This window comes from Ixodes scapularis, unplaced genomic scaffold, assembly GCF_016920785.2.
Source record: "Ixodes scapularis isolate PalLabHiFi unplaced genomic scaffold, ASM1692078v2 PGA_scaffold0__279_contigs__length_252992795, whole genome shotgun sequence".
NCBI classification, from domain to species: Eukaryota; Metazoa; Arthropoda; class Arachnida; order Ixodida; family Ixodidae; genus Ixodes; species Ixodes scapularis.
Window position 1 is genome coordinate 41,181,843 of NW_024609835.1, and position 14,831 is coordinate 41,196,673.

The 14,831-nt window shown below is 44.1% G+C and overlaps 1 protein-coding gene across 4 annotated transcripts in view; it reads left to right on the forward strand.

Annotated features, from left to right (window-relative positions):
* Nucleotides 1-14,831, forward strand: part of LOC8037877 (phosphatidylinositol 4-phosphate 5-kinase type-1 alpha) — a 47,401-nt gene that overhangs the window by 24,262 nt on the left and 8,308 nt on the right. For all 4 annotated transcript variants that reach the window (XM_029969576.4, XM_029969579.4, XM_029969578.4 and 1 more), the window contains 4 exons: nt 2,131-2,250; nt 4,739-4,943; nt 5,717-5,850; nt 8,225-8,313. In XM_029969576.4, coding sequence (XP_029825436.1) covers nt 2,131-2,250; nt 4,739-4,943; nt 5,717-5,850; nt 8,225-8,313 — 548 coding nt within the window. The remainder of the gene's footprint in view (nt 1-2,130; nt 2,251-4,738; nt 4,944-5,716; nt 5,851-8,224; nt 8,314-14,831) is intronic.

Consider the following 14,831-nt stretch of genomic DNA (forward strand, 5'->3'; position numbering starts at 1 on the left):
CTTAACTAAAGCGGTACCACAAAGCCCCGAGCAGCGAATGCATAATGCACAGCGCTCTTCGTGGGGAATTTCACTAATTAAATAAAATTGCTTTTCAGGGGAGAATTCCATGAAGGCAGATGCTAGGAGTTGCCCTTAATCTTTATTAAGATAGAAATTACCCTAATTATTTTTTTTTATCAGTGTGCACTTACAGTTGAACGAGCAAAAGTTCAGTTGGTCTGCTATATTTCATTCTTCCGTGTAAAATATTTTTGCACTCTCCTTAGATCTGCAAAATGCTGGCAGTGTGCTAGTCGACTTGCCTTTTCTACAAGGGAGAACGGGAACAATAGTAGGTAAAAGAGTAAACATAAGATTTTTAATCACAGAGCACCGAGTAAAGAGCAGAAAAGAAAGAGACAATCTTGCTTTATGTTCGTCCCTGCTTCTATAGATTCGTGTTGAATTTGTTTGCCCCTGTTTCTATTAACTTTTGCAGTGTACAGTGAGTAAAGACAACTCTTCAAAATCATATTATTTGAAAAAGGAGGATATATTTAAGTGTGTTTTTAACTCGGTGAATTTAAGGGGTTAAGTTGAACCTTGACCTGAACCATAATAGATCAACCTTGATTTTTTTTTTTTTTTTGTGCAAGCACAGACAGGTAGTTTTGTGTCATGTTATGTGAAGTACTAGCATTGTAAAAGATTTTGGCAGTTTATTGAAAAAAAAATCTCACAAAAAGAATGAACAAAAAGAACAAAGTCTTTGCTGTGTTTTTGTTTTTCCCACATTGTTTCGGCAAACACTGTTTTCATGATGATAATATTACCTGGAGAAGGGGAGCTAGGGATTATTATTGTGAGGTGAAATGCTAGGAAACAATATAAATTGCAAATACATGCGTTATGAAAAGCTTTGATGTATTCTCTTAAGTTAAAATTAAAGCTAGCAACCAGTTCCTTATGTTGAACTTTGTTGACATGTGAGCAGATTGGTCACTTCCAATACAACATGACAAACATAACAGGGTTCTGATAGTTCAGACTTTTTGGGCTTTTAAGGTGGCAAATTTGTGTACATTGCACTCGGTGTCAATCACTGCAGTAGACGATTTCATGCATGGCCATTCCCTTGAAATATAGCACAATCAGTATCTTTTTAGAAGTTGTGAAGCCACCCAAAAAGTGCTTTTGTTAGCTTAACATGCAGCATCTCAATGTGCAATACTGTTGTACATTGACAAAGTGTCGGAGCTGGCTATTGGTGATAACTCAAATTTAGATCTAATTTCTCACACCTGGCTTTATTGGATTCACATGCCTAACAATTTTGCAGATGAGCCCATTTTTGAAATACCTAAAGACAACAGTAATTTGCTTGAGCATGAAACGCTTGTTATAGTCTGCTATATTAGAATGTGTTTTAATAGGCAGGATACTAAGTCTGCACACTCCTGGACGGTCTTGGATGAAATCCCATTAGCAGATGGTGGTACTTAAAGAACCCTTTAGTGCCCATTCATTTTCCCATCTAGTCCAAAGTTTACCTTGGCACCATGCCTTTGGAAATTCTGCTCTGCCGTCTCGCGATTTCAGCCGGCATTGTCCAAGGGTGTATCCCACACTTGTGCGTTCTAATCACTTCTGCATGGGAACCAAACCTTGAAAGAAAACCAGAGAGGCTCTCACCCAGAACTCCCGTAGCAACATTAGGATGCCTCTCGAGGCTATGTACCGTATTTTCTGGACTATAGTCGGTGGACTATAGACATTTAAAAGTTGTAATATTGTGCGGTGCAGATTATCTACAGGTGCAGACTATATAAGTTTTATTTTTCTAGATTGTTCATTATAACGGACAGACTTCGTGAATGGCAAGCTTCTTTGCGAGTTAATGAGGCAGGTATTTGGCAAGGTGTGCTGAGCATAAGAATGTTTTACGTGTAGACTATGCATCAGGGGTGGACTATCAAGGCAAAGCTTTTTGTTTTCAACCAAAATGTGCCCCTGCAGACTATATACCAGATGCGGGCAATAGTCCGGGAAATGCGGTACTGTTCCGGAAAGTGTCTCCACTTAATTTATTGTGGCGCCTTCGATGGTCCCATTCTAATTGTTGTGGCCCGCATGTTTGTGCTGGTGCAGCGTTGAAACACTCTCCATCGAAAAGAAAAGGAGCCGTGGGGAGGACGCGCCAGGTTTCCGCCAACGAGCAGGACATCATCAAGGAAGAGACGGAGGCGGATTCGCCACCGAGAGATCAAGGTAACCGGTCTTAATCTGAACTCCATTGATAATGTTTAAGTGTTTGTTCACCTCGCGTCAAATTGCTCAGTCCATGGCACGCTTAATGATAATAATAATAATAATGTGTTTTATTTCTTTTTAGGCTTGAGAAGGATTACTGCCGAATTCACAAACCTGACTGCAATTGAGGGTCCCCTCCACTTCCTTGAGGAAGTGAAGGGGCCCTTCAATTGGAGCGACGTTTGTGAATTCGGCGGTTAGCCTCTGCGGGGTTTTCTCTTGGAGGGTGTCGGCGACGTTTCTTTCATCTGCCCGGTCACAAACATCTCGCTGTGCTTGAAGACTTTCGATTAGGGTTGTTGTTAGGCATGGTATTGCTGCATGGTGTTACTTTAAAGCGGTTCATGCGTTGTAGCAACTTTCTGTTTTGCTTTCATGTTTTGTAGGCGTCCACACTTTTAGAATGTAATACGGAACTGTGTAGTTTTTTCGGGGTTGAAGCCGAAAATTTTAATTATGACGTAGAAAATCTCGCACTTACTAAGATTTGTTTTTGTTTACATTCTGTATTTTGAGGAACTATATGTTGTCTTATTTTATTTTTTGTCATCCATATTTTGATAACTTTTAAATGCCCTTGGAGGTTACATGTATCGGATAGAGCATCTGTTCAATCTGGGCTCTTGGCGTAGTCCTCAAAATTAACAAAGAATTTGCTGCTACTTTTTATTGGTGAACAGTAATAAGTTGAGGAGTGCAAAGCATGTTACTCTCAACTTTCAGACCATTGTGGGTCTAGTCATCGCAGCAGCACAAGCAACAGTCGCATGTCTATAAAGTTGCATGTGAAGTCATCATCACGTAGGTATGTCTACTCTGGAGCCATTTTACAGTGAAACCCGTTTAGAACGAACCCACGTACAGCGAATTATTGTCGATATCGAACTCTTGGAAAATTTCAAGAGAAATGCATCTAAAAAAGTACTTTTTATATTGAACGACATATTGGCTATATCGAACTTTTTCCCCCGGGAAGGCTTTCAGAAACGCACAAACAATCGTCTTCTAGCCTGTCCCTCCCTCCCCACCCCCCCAAAAAAAAGAAAGTAGGTAGGAAAGAAAATTTTAAAAAGCTCAAGCTGCGAACAAGGTTGTCAAAGAGAAGCGATTCAAAGCATGCAAAAAAAAAAAGAAAACATTTTTGCGCTTTGTTGCAAGGTGGAAGCGAAGAGATGAGTAAGAAAGAAAAGCTCTTGCCTTGCAACGAACGCATGGTGGAAGTTCGTTGTAAAGGGTTTTGCTATATCAAACTACTTGCTATATCAAACTAATCATAGCGTTTCCTAAGGTTCGTTGTAAATGGGTTTGACTGTAATACAAGGAAGTTAAACTGCATGGTGACTTTGTCATGTTAATATATTGCTTGAGAATTTTTTCAAATTTATAGTCTTGTTTTTTTTTCTGTCTTGCCTCATCATAAGGATAGTTTGCGTTGTGAATTGAGATAGCTACGCCCCTGCTATCTGGTTTTCTTTCATTTTCACATGAACCTATAAGTGTAGGGTTATCTGGCATATCATGTAGCAGCTACAGTAGCTCTTAAAAACCTAGGTGGTGATGACGACAAGTAAGTTTTCTCCACTGTTCTTTCTCTGAACAGTTCTAAATAACAAGAAAGGCTCGGGCTCAATCCATTCTAATTTCATTCATTCTATATGAAGTAAGTATTTGTTCGAACAGTGGATCTCTTTTAGCTCAATATTGACTCGGGATTGTGTACACGACGATCAACATTTGGGCACCTGCGAAATATGTTACGCATATTTTTATAGATTTATTATTTTAAGGTATATCACGTAGCATGAGCTATAAAATATTATATTCGGTTTCACCTTACAATGGACCGCAGTGGATGTCACAAGTCATCTGAGCCAATCCAGCACTGGGGCTATATCACGTGACTTTGTGCATCGCTGCGCCCCTCCGGACTTTGATGGGTCGTAGCGTCCGCTGTGGTCTATTGTAAGATGAAACTAAGTATGGCTCCTATGCCGGGGGAGCACCCGCTCTACTTTCACTGAAAACTGGGTTAATCTAGACATGGGCGCTTGTACGGTCAAATCAGGCGCTTAATGTATAATGTGCAGGATTCCTAGACTTGGGAAAGGTTAATTGTGGGTACTTGAATGAGCTGGGCGCTTCTACTGTATTTTACGGTAAGTCTATTTGGAGCGCAAGTTTGTCTGCTTCATTTGCAGGGGTTGCAGTGACGTCAGAACGCTGAGCTCTGACTGAAGGATACTGGGTAGTCCTCAAAGCAAGCTGCCTTGAGGTCTGCCTATTATCCTTGAATCAGAGCCACTCACCACAAGACCTGCAAAAGAAACAGACGTCATATTTTCGGCTCATACTCACTTTCTTGTTGCCGGAGTGGTTGGCGCTCCGAAACGGCTGGGACCGATCGCGTCTCCGCATTTCCTTCCGCACGTCCGTGCGCGTGTTACAGGTGCTGAGCTGCCAGTGTTGGAAAAAAACTCGGTGTTCAAGTTCAGTGACGGGGAGACGGTGGCGGGGGAGGGCGTGACCTCGCCCTCGCGTGCGGTCGGAGCCGAGCGGGGCAAGCCCCGGTCCAACGCAGATACCGTCGTGCGAACGGCCGTCCTCCGCTCTGCCGCGGCCACGGTCACCGTGAGGACCTCCGAAACAATCAGGTCGGTCTCCGGTCTCCTCTTTCGGGTTCACGGCCGTGGTGCCCGGAACGTGCCTGCGACTGGTGCGTTCAATGCGTCGTTGTTCGTGCTCCCTCGACTTTTGCCCGAAGAGGTTGCGGAAGTGTCTCGCCGTTGCCTGCCACGATCATGGCAGCGGCATGGCGGCAGAGGCAAAGACGACGGCGACGATTGCGTTCGCTCGTCTTCTTTGCGCCACACTCCGTTCCGTCTTACGACGGGCCGCAAAGGACGCTATTAGCCACGGAGGTAGGAAGCTTCTAAAGGTTACATAAAGCCAGCAGAGGTGTAGCCAGAAGTGCAGAGGGACACGCACGTCCTCAACGATGACCAAAACCAAGAGACGACATTGGATGAAAAGGAGAGTTCACTTGGTGCCAACAGCTAGTTTGGTCGCTCTCGAGCATGCCGAGGGTGACCCAAACAGCCATCGAAGCCGTTCCAGCACTGTACGAGTTTCATGTAACTTTCGAGAGAGATGCAACGACGTTCTTGTAATCACGTAATACGTTCTCAGCTCTGGGTTCGCAAGGACGGCTCATAGCGCCCGCTGCGGTCCGCCATAAGACGAAACGGAGCGTGCCGACCGCCAGGGTGGCACATCCGACAGCCCGACATGTCTGTTCCCTTCTGTGGCCAGATCAGGACCGCTTTCGCTGAATGGGTGGCACGGGGGCACTAAAGGCACCGGTGGAAGGCGTGTTCTGGGCACCATATTGTTGTTTCGTCGCTCCACAGTGCTCGATCTGATGCAGTTCGAGCACTCCCGGCCTGGGTCCGAGCATGCGCACGCTGACGTGGACCCCACCGCACAGCGTCGAGGGGTCCACCCCCACCCACACGGAGGGCACCCCTTCCTTCACCGAGTCCAGCTCCAGCGGAGACATCGGTGAGCGGGGAGCATTCGCTCGAGCCCGTCGTTGCAGCCGGCGCGGAGCGGAGGCGAACTCGCTTGGCTCCGGTCTAGCCACCGATCGGGTCGTTTGGTTCCGAAGCTCCGAACCCACGGATGAGCCGGCGGGTCTTAGCTTCGTACGAAAAGGGGGCAGGCTCTGGCGATGAGGTCGCCTGGGGCCACTAAATAACCTAGAGGTGCGAAAGCTAAACACGGAGGGACGAGGACAAACGCGTGCAGGCTCCCTCCTTTGTGTTCAGCTTCAGTGTTCTTAGTGACTGCGTCAAAACGCTCGTCGAAATCTCCGCCACATGAGCTACGCCGGAGTGCGATGACGCCTCGGTCGTCTTAGCACTTAAAATCGGAGTTGCCGGTTTTTTGCAGCTTTATCTGAAATCACGGGAAACGGTTTTCTGTCCTCTGGGAATGTTAGGAAAGTCTGCGGAAGAGCAAATCGACACCTCCCAAGTTGCCCGACACCGCATCTAAAGCTCGGAAAGTCGTACTTTCGAAACAAAACGATTGCCAATTGCACCTACTAGTGCTTTACACCAAGCGGCTTTGCCTTCAAAAAAGTCGGGAAACGGGGCGCTGACACTCTACACACTTTAGCGAGATAAGTTGGTGGCTTAGTTGGTTCAGCTTAGTTAAACATATAAAATAGTGCAGAAAAAGACAGGGATACGCAGTAAAGGGGGACAAGCGCCAACTTTCAACTATTTTTACTCGAGAAAGAGCAAAACATATATGCGCACGCAAAGCGGCAACACATGGAGCTATCAAGTCAGTGTCTGGTCGTGCAAAAACTGGAGGCGCTATTGGACGAAAAGGAGAGCTGACTTGGCACGAAAACAGCTGTGTGCACCAGGTCAGCTCTCCTTTTTGTCCAGTGTCATTGTCTTTTCCTATTAGATAAGCTTGTGGCATGCATCTGCAAGTTTGATGGCCATTCTTCAAGATATTGTTTTGTCGGAAGAAATCCTTGCTCTGTATTGTTTGTGTTCCTTTTCACTTTCAGTCTGTGTTTTGAAGGAGCATTGAATCTGATGTGCTGTCCGTGGACACGCCAACTGTAGAACTCCGAGCAAGCGCCCACTTAAAATTTGAAGATAATCGCGAAAAAAAGGGGACGGGCGCATGTGAGGTCATTAATTTTACATATATATGTACTGTGCATATTTTTTAGATGTTTCAGATTTTGGGGGTGGGCACATAGTGCGGACTGAACGGGTGCACGGTATTGTACGGTAGTCTCTTTCTGAAGGAGAGACTTTGCCTATTTGCCCTAGCTTCGTAAACCAGGATATCTTGTGGCGGGCTCAAGAGTGGTAGTTGTCGCCAGGATAAACCCAAACAATATTCTTGCAACTTTTGTTTTTGATTTTAAGGCTGTTTTTTTTTTCTAGTTATCTTAATGATATTACCCGGAGTTATGGGAATATTAGAAATTTTGAATGTGATTTAAATCATTTTTATTACATTCTTTGTCAATATAAGTGTTCCCCATTTGTTGTTTATTTTGGAAATTGGCATTGAATATCTAAACAAATATTGAAGACTTGCCTTTTACTTACACTGAGCATATTTAATAAGCTAATATTATGCTGCTTGCACCTGCCAAAAATATTTTATTGGTTTAGGTCTCGATATTGTACAAGTTCGTTTCCTACTGCTTACATGGACAGTAACAATTAGTATGTGTCTACATTTAAGTAATAGATTGTACTAGCTTACTGTAATTGGAACTTAATTTTAATATTTTATTAATAATAAATGTTAATTTTGATATTATAAAATTGAGTGGCGACCACCCATTACCATCTACATTACAAAGTGGCTGCAAATACAACAGTTTACACGTAAAGTGGAAGAATCCTTTGCGCAGCATAATTTATAAAACGTGACCAGCAGTGGCACAGAACAGTGTGCGTGGCGTGCGTGATGACCCAGTGCAGCTTGCACTTCATGAGCAAAAAGCTATGTGTTTACACCTTTCTTTCATGTTAATTTGATATCTGGCTACAGTAATCGTCACATGCTCAAAAAAAGCCGCAGGAAGTGCACAAGCAGCCACGATCAAAAGTGGAGTTATGAACTGGTTTGAAATGGTTGGCACTTGATAGGGGTGCTAACCGGACTGATAATTTGTGCGACTTGCTGAACCGGAACTGAACCAGAATAACAACAGGCTTGACTCCTTACTCGACTCCCCTGTACAAAAATGTGTTAAAGTTCTTTCTTGCCTATAAATTGAAGGAACCAAAAGGATTGTTTGGTGCTAAAGCTAGATTGTTATAGTGAGGAGAGCACGTTGCTGTGTGACTGTGTATTAGGCACAAAGGGTTGCTAAGGCCAAGTGTGGTTTCAGCCTGCCCTACAACTCCCCTGAAGAACTGGATGAACAAAGGGTCCCAGCCATCTCTCGGTGACGCGCAGGGGCTCCACGAGACTGAAATGGTGGGTGACTTTCTGGCTGTCTTTGCTGGTTTTGTTTGGCAGTTTGGGTCTGCTGGGCTTGGTTTGAGGGCAGCTTGTCTTTGTAGCTTCGAGCAGGTTGGAACACCAATACCATTTTAGGCTGTTTCCGTGGCGGAACTGTGCACTGTGGGTATCTGCGGTGGTCCAGGCACAGGTTCCAGCATGTTGTTGTAGTTTGTAGCAATGACCACAGCTGATTGGCTGTGCCATCATCAGGCGGAGCTACAGAACAAGCTTGAAACACGTGCCGAAGACGTTTATGAAGGCACCTAATTGCCGTTTCTGTCGCGAACTGTTTCACGACTGGGTTGAGACTGATACGGGGCCTCTATTGGTTAACGGCCATGGTACTGTTTGTTTTGTTACTGAAAGGATGGTTTTTATGATGCACCCACTACAAATTGCTGGCATGCTTTGGTAACGTGGTTGGGTTGCGCCCCGGCATTGTGCAAAGTGCCCGTGCCGACCCGTGGTGTGACCCACAGCTGCAAGAGGCACGGAAGACACGGTGTGTTTTGTGTTTGGCTTTGCTGACTGTTATGCAATGTGTGGTGACACTGCAGAATTTTTCGTGTATTGATTTCTGAGCATTTAGTTGATGCATGTGCAGGCAATTGGATAGCTGACACCTTTTTATCAAGTAAATTGACCGGTAGTCAGTCGGTTGCTCAATTAACTTGGTGCTTTTTGCTTTTTGTACAAACAGGGGCATGTGAGTATCAAGCCAAAAAAAATAATGTCAGTAGAATTTTGTTTAGTCTATTTCAAGACTCTAGCTGTGAATAGTCAGGAAACAAATAAAAACTTAATTATTTCTTGTTTATTAAATTAAATTTTCAAAAACATCTTCACTTATCAAAAAGAAAAAATTCCAGGCATTTCTTATGGTATTTAGCTTAAAGTAACATTTTGACAGCTTTGTTTTCAGTGTAACTATGTTATTGGTACATCACATCTCAAATTCATTGTCTGTATTGTATGCCTTGTAGTACTAACATCTCTGAGCCCACCTAACATCTCGCACCTTCTTGTTCAACATGCCACGCAATGCTTAGCGGGGGGCCTTCCTTTTCTTCCTCAACCTCACTGGGCGAGCATTAGTTGCAGTAATGCAAGCTGGCGGGTAATGTCTGTTCTCTCCTCCATTTGCTAGCTACAGGGTGGACCACATGTTGTCATGGAAACATCAGTGTGACTCACACCCAGGCCAGTACAACAAACTGTTAAGCTACACACTAAGCTCACTTCCTCAGCTTTCTCGCACCATACTAGAAGCAGAGCTCACTTTTGCCTCACTTGCTGCTGCAGCACCCACTCTTTACTTCCCCTCACTTCTGTATTATAAATAGGGTTCATTGTTTTCGGAGAAATCTGAAATAATCGGGAAAACACTCTCCGGTTAATTTTTCATCAATTGAAAACTTCGAGGTCACGAAAAGAAAATAAAAAAACAAAAAAGAGTGTTTTACAAACAAACTTTACAAGAGCACAGGGTCAGTTGTCCTGAGAAAATGTCACTTTAGTTTCCTTTCAAATCTCGAACTACTGACAAAGGGATGATGAAATAAATGTAAGGGCGCAAACGAGCTGGTGTACATTAAACATGATTCAAAATCCCCGAGGCTGCAGGTAACGACACACAAACTCAAAACTTTTTGAGTGTGTGCATCGTTACCCGCAGTCTCGGGGTTTTTTAATCGTGACAAAGGGGTTTGCCTTTTAGCTCGTCAGGGATCCTTCAGGACAACAGTTCATGGTACCTGGATTTTATTTATTTTGTTTTTGAATATTAAAAATTGGGAACACAGTAAGCTCAAAATTTCAGAGAGTTGGGGAATCTAACAAAAAATAAACTCGGATAAACCAGCGAAAAATAAACTCCGAAAACACAGAACCCTAATATTGATCACTCAAAGTACTAAAATGTTTGTTGGAAGCTTTTTTGAAGATTTTAGTACCTCTGGTTTAACTAAACGTTTCATACATTGTATTGTAATATCCCAGAAGGTAGCCGACCCCTGTTTTCTTCCAATACTTCTGTAAAAAAAGAAAAAAAGTGTTGCAGCAAGATTGTTTATTTCCAGAAACTATGTTAGGTAGGTTTGGAGGGCTGGTACAATGGGATAAGGGGTTGAGTTTTATCAGCAATGGCGTGCGGGTGTTTTTCTGTTTATTTGGTGCATTGCAGATTAGTGCAAGGCAAGTGATTCTTTCTAACTTTACAAGTTGTAGATGTAAAGTTAGCCGACGTTCATTCTTTCAGCCGATTGTCCTCTGGTGGAAGAAGAGGGGTAGGTTGCCATTCGGGATATTACGTAGCCACTGATCTTTAAAATAATGAGAACTCTTATCTGTAGCTATGGAAAGCGATGGTACTTTTTTTTAGACTGACCACCTGAGCATATACCCTCCTCCCCTCCCCTCCCAACAAATCGTCCATTCTGGTTGTCCATCACTCATACTGTGAGTCGTGAGAATGCTGCTATTTTGTTGAGCCGCTTAATGACATAGAAGCAGGCAAGGGAGGTTTCCTCAACCTTACAAGAGAAAAGTTCTGCTGTGTCTGGACGCCGTTCTTGTGGCCTTGTACCTTGGTTAACCGTTGCTGCTTACGCACTACTGCCAATCAAAGGGCAACTCTGCTTCATTTTTGTTTTTGAAAAAACAATGCAGTCCTCTTCAGTATCACCTAGGAAAACCACACGTCAAATATTACGACCTAGTTTTGTCTAAATGTTTCTTAAACGGTCCGGCAAACTTTGCAACTTGCAAAGTTTACGAAATCAGCTGACTCGAGCAGGCGAATTGAGGCGCAACCAACAGCGCAGTCAATGCTGTGACAAAGGGCAAAGCCAACGTAAAGATAAACATCATCACTATTACCCCCTTTTGCTTGTTTTTACTTTTCCGGACAAGCGTAGCGGGTGACGTCCGCAATGCTTTCTCTCAGCGGTGTCCGCGAGATAGGTGTAACACACCTGCGCAGCGCGCTTCTTGGGAGCCGTCCGGCTGCCCCACCATTACCGCTGTCTCTCGCGTCACAACAGCCGTCATCTCAAAGTTTGCAATTATGGTCTTGAAATTTCGTCCAGACTACAGACACTACATGCACAGATTAACGCCACAGTTGAGCGGACATCGTCGAATGTCATAGACACCAAAACATGGTGAAGAGTGCGGTGCAGACGACACTTGCGCCTGGCACATTCCCGCCAATCCCGCCCGTCGTTGTGTAGAGGATCACGTGACATTTCATACCATGTGATAGCCATATTCTTGGCGACCTGAGGCTGATGTTGCCAAATGGGGCCGAAGTTTCGGTTTCGGTTTATGCTCGTGTTTAAATTTTGATTTATAAATATATATCCAACTTTTCGCAAGGCAAATGACGTAGTGTCTTTTACTAGGGCTTTTAATGCGAAATCACTCATTATCCCGAAATCTACGGAATTGAGCAGAGTTGCCCTTTAATATAAATGTCCCACCAGTCTTAGTACTGCCGGGGTGCTTGGAATACCGGTGGGGCGTGTCACTCGGTATCCGCCGTGATTAGGACTTGAAACAAAAGGAATGGGTGGCACAGCAAGCTGCCGGGGCACTTTTAGGTGCCACCGCACATGCACACTGCTCTCATGGACACTGTTCTAGGAGCATTTGGTAGTGTAACACACCTGAGAAAATGCACTAGTACCATCTTGTGTGGTTGTCATGCTCAACCCACATAAAGCCTGGTTGAGGCATAACAGGAGTAAAATGACAACTTCAGCTACGTAATATTCCGAGTCATCGCCCATCCCCTGCCGCATGAAATTCATAAAATAAAGTGGGGTGGGCCATGTCTCGGTTGTTAAGCACAAAAAGTTTGGAAGAAGCGAAATAAACATCCATTTTTCTGTACGTATCTAGCACGGCTGCACAAGAAATACAATAAACTCAAAACTCTAATTAGTTTCATTATTTTATGCAAGAAATGCTCATGAAAGAACATTTTACTATTGCAAAGTCCATTGCTTGCATACACGCGATGAACACTGCCGATCTTCATCCTGCGCGAACGTATGTTACGCAAAAAGCATGTTTCTAACACCGCTATGTTCTCTTCGCTAAAAAGAAAAAATATCAACAAAAAGTAGAAAAACCATTTAGGGGCAACGAGTGATCGAGCGAGTGAGCAGACGAAAGAAACGATGTTGGGGAAGTGGGAAAGCCGGCGATCGCGTTGGGGCAAATACTTTGGGATCTGGCCAAGTCGGGCACCTTCTCAGTCGCAAAGAAGAGGCTCTTGCGCCACTTCTTGTTTGTTGCATACATACGTGCATCTGTTCGACGTGCTATGAACGCGGGTTGAGGCGGCGTTGCTGCATGGCGTGGACGGCACCACGAACACGAAGTTCGAAATGGGATGCTCTGCAAACGTCTGTGTGCAGCGTTCCAGCAAATCTTTATTTACGCGTTGGCTTTGTCTTAAAGGAGTGACAACCTTACCAACCGCAGTGTTGGTAAGGTTGTGCGATGTTTGTGGTGACCTTACTTTCGTAGAGACGGACTGCGATTTTACACTCCGCAGTCACATTACAGGATATGGGGTGTTCGCTGACCTCGCGGTCCCTGAATGGGTTACTGCTAGTGTTATCTTTCAGGACTCTGTTTCCTTTTATTTGAATGAACTTTTTTGTAAGCAAAACAAAGTTTACTTTTGTTATCTCTATCGTTTTTCTCACGCACGTATGTACTACGACCTCGGGGTCGCGTAAATCGGGAAGGAATTGCATAAACAAAGTGAAGTGTCTTTCCCTCCTTCGTTTTACTTTGTCACCGACGTCTTCCAATTGTAAGGTCTGCGGCCGCATCATTTGGGTATGATGAATGATCTTGCAGCCTGCATAGGGTACTTTAGGGCGATCATCCGAGTGTTTTTTTTTTAAATCATTATTCGCCTAAAAAGTGGGATGGGCGATGACTCAGTAATGGGCAATGACTCGGGATATTAAGGTAGCCTATGTTTAAGCTTATCATCAAAGCTTATTCGGGCAGATTCTTTAACTTTGAATTACACCGGATCGACCACATTTGATTGCTCTTGTGAACCATTTCTCCCATGAGGAGAGGCTCACAAAAAGCATGCCATCCCCCCAGTGTTCCAGGCATCATAGCAGTAGCAGCTGCCGTTTGTGCTTGGTGTTCCGATTAACGCCTTTGCCCCCCCCCCCCCAAGCTTTACCCAGCTCTCTTTCTCCTGTCCACAAGCCTGCTGCCTCATATCTGCTGTGTGGTCTCTCTTTCCAGTGATGTGGTCCTTCATGATGCCTCCCTCTCATCTGCCTTTCCTCTCATTTGTCATTGTGGTGTTGATGTTGTACCTTGACCGACTGACTGTGCCGTGGTTGTCGTAGGGCCTTCTCCGCCCCATCTTGCCCTGGATATTGTCTGTCTTCTCTGTTGTTGTTTTCTTTCTTTTTTCTGTTTGCTCCGTTTTGTTTTGTGGACATGCTCTTTTCTCACTGGGGTTCTGTGTACTCGATTAACACATTGTTTTGTGCTTCTTTTAGATGTAACTTCCTTGATTCATTGTTTCTTCTTCTGAGGTCTGGAAGTGGCACATCTGGCTACCATATGTTTTCTTTATTAACTGTATTCATTTGGGTTTCTGATGGCACGACCTAAGACTAATGTGGCTTTTCAACTGAGTACAGTTTCTGGGTAAGGCAGACCTCGGGATCTTGTAATCCTCACATCAGATGATACAGTCGAAACTCAGAATGATGAAGCTTGAGGGTATTGCGAGTCATTTCATTGAAGTGAGAGCTCTACTGAAACGAGAACCATCATTATCTTGCACAATTTTCATACTATTACGCGATGAAAACAAAAAAGGCCATGCTTATTTCACTTAGTGAAAGCAACGGACATCTTTATTTTATGCTGGGAGAAACATATTTGGTCACTACTGAATGGGGAAAAAAAGAGCACCTTCTCTAGTGAAGGTGTTCCCAATGGCTGGCTTGTGTTCTAACTCTCTCTAGCTAGCTGGCAAAACAGTCTGTAATTTCTTATTGCACTGAGGCAAGTCCCTTTATATTGATATTTTCGTGCCTTCAGATGATGTGCAGGAATACTGATGTTTGTTGGTGACTTCCGTGATGGCTGATCATTGATTTTTTTTTTTTATTTAGTTGACACGAGTTGATTGCGTAATTAAATTATAAATGCATGTTTTGACTAATCAGCGGTACCAGGCTACATTCTGACATACTTACGGTGATGGTTTGTTTTTTGTACAATAGGCAGCGAATGAAAACGGTTCGCTGGTTTGTTCTTTCATCACCGGTGGATGAATGAACAGGCACCTCAGTGTGCCTTGCAAATCTGAGGGGAAGTCTAGCCATCATCCGGTGGCCTAAGGTGCCACAATGCCAAACAGTCCTTGTTTATCATTCCATATGAAGGGCACCAGTGTTGTTTCCAGGTGCTTACAATTCACCATATTTCCAGTCATT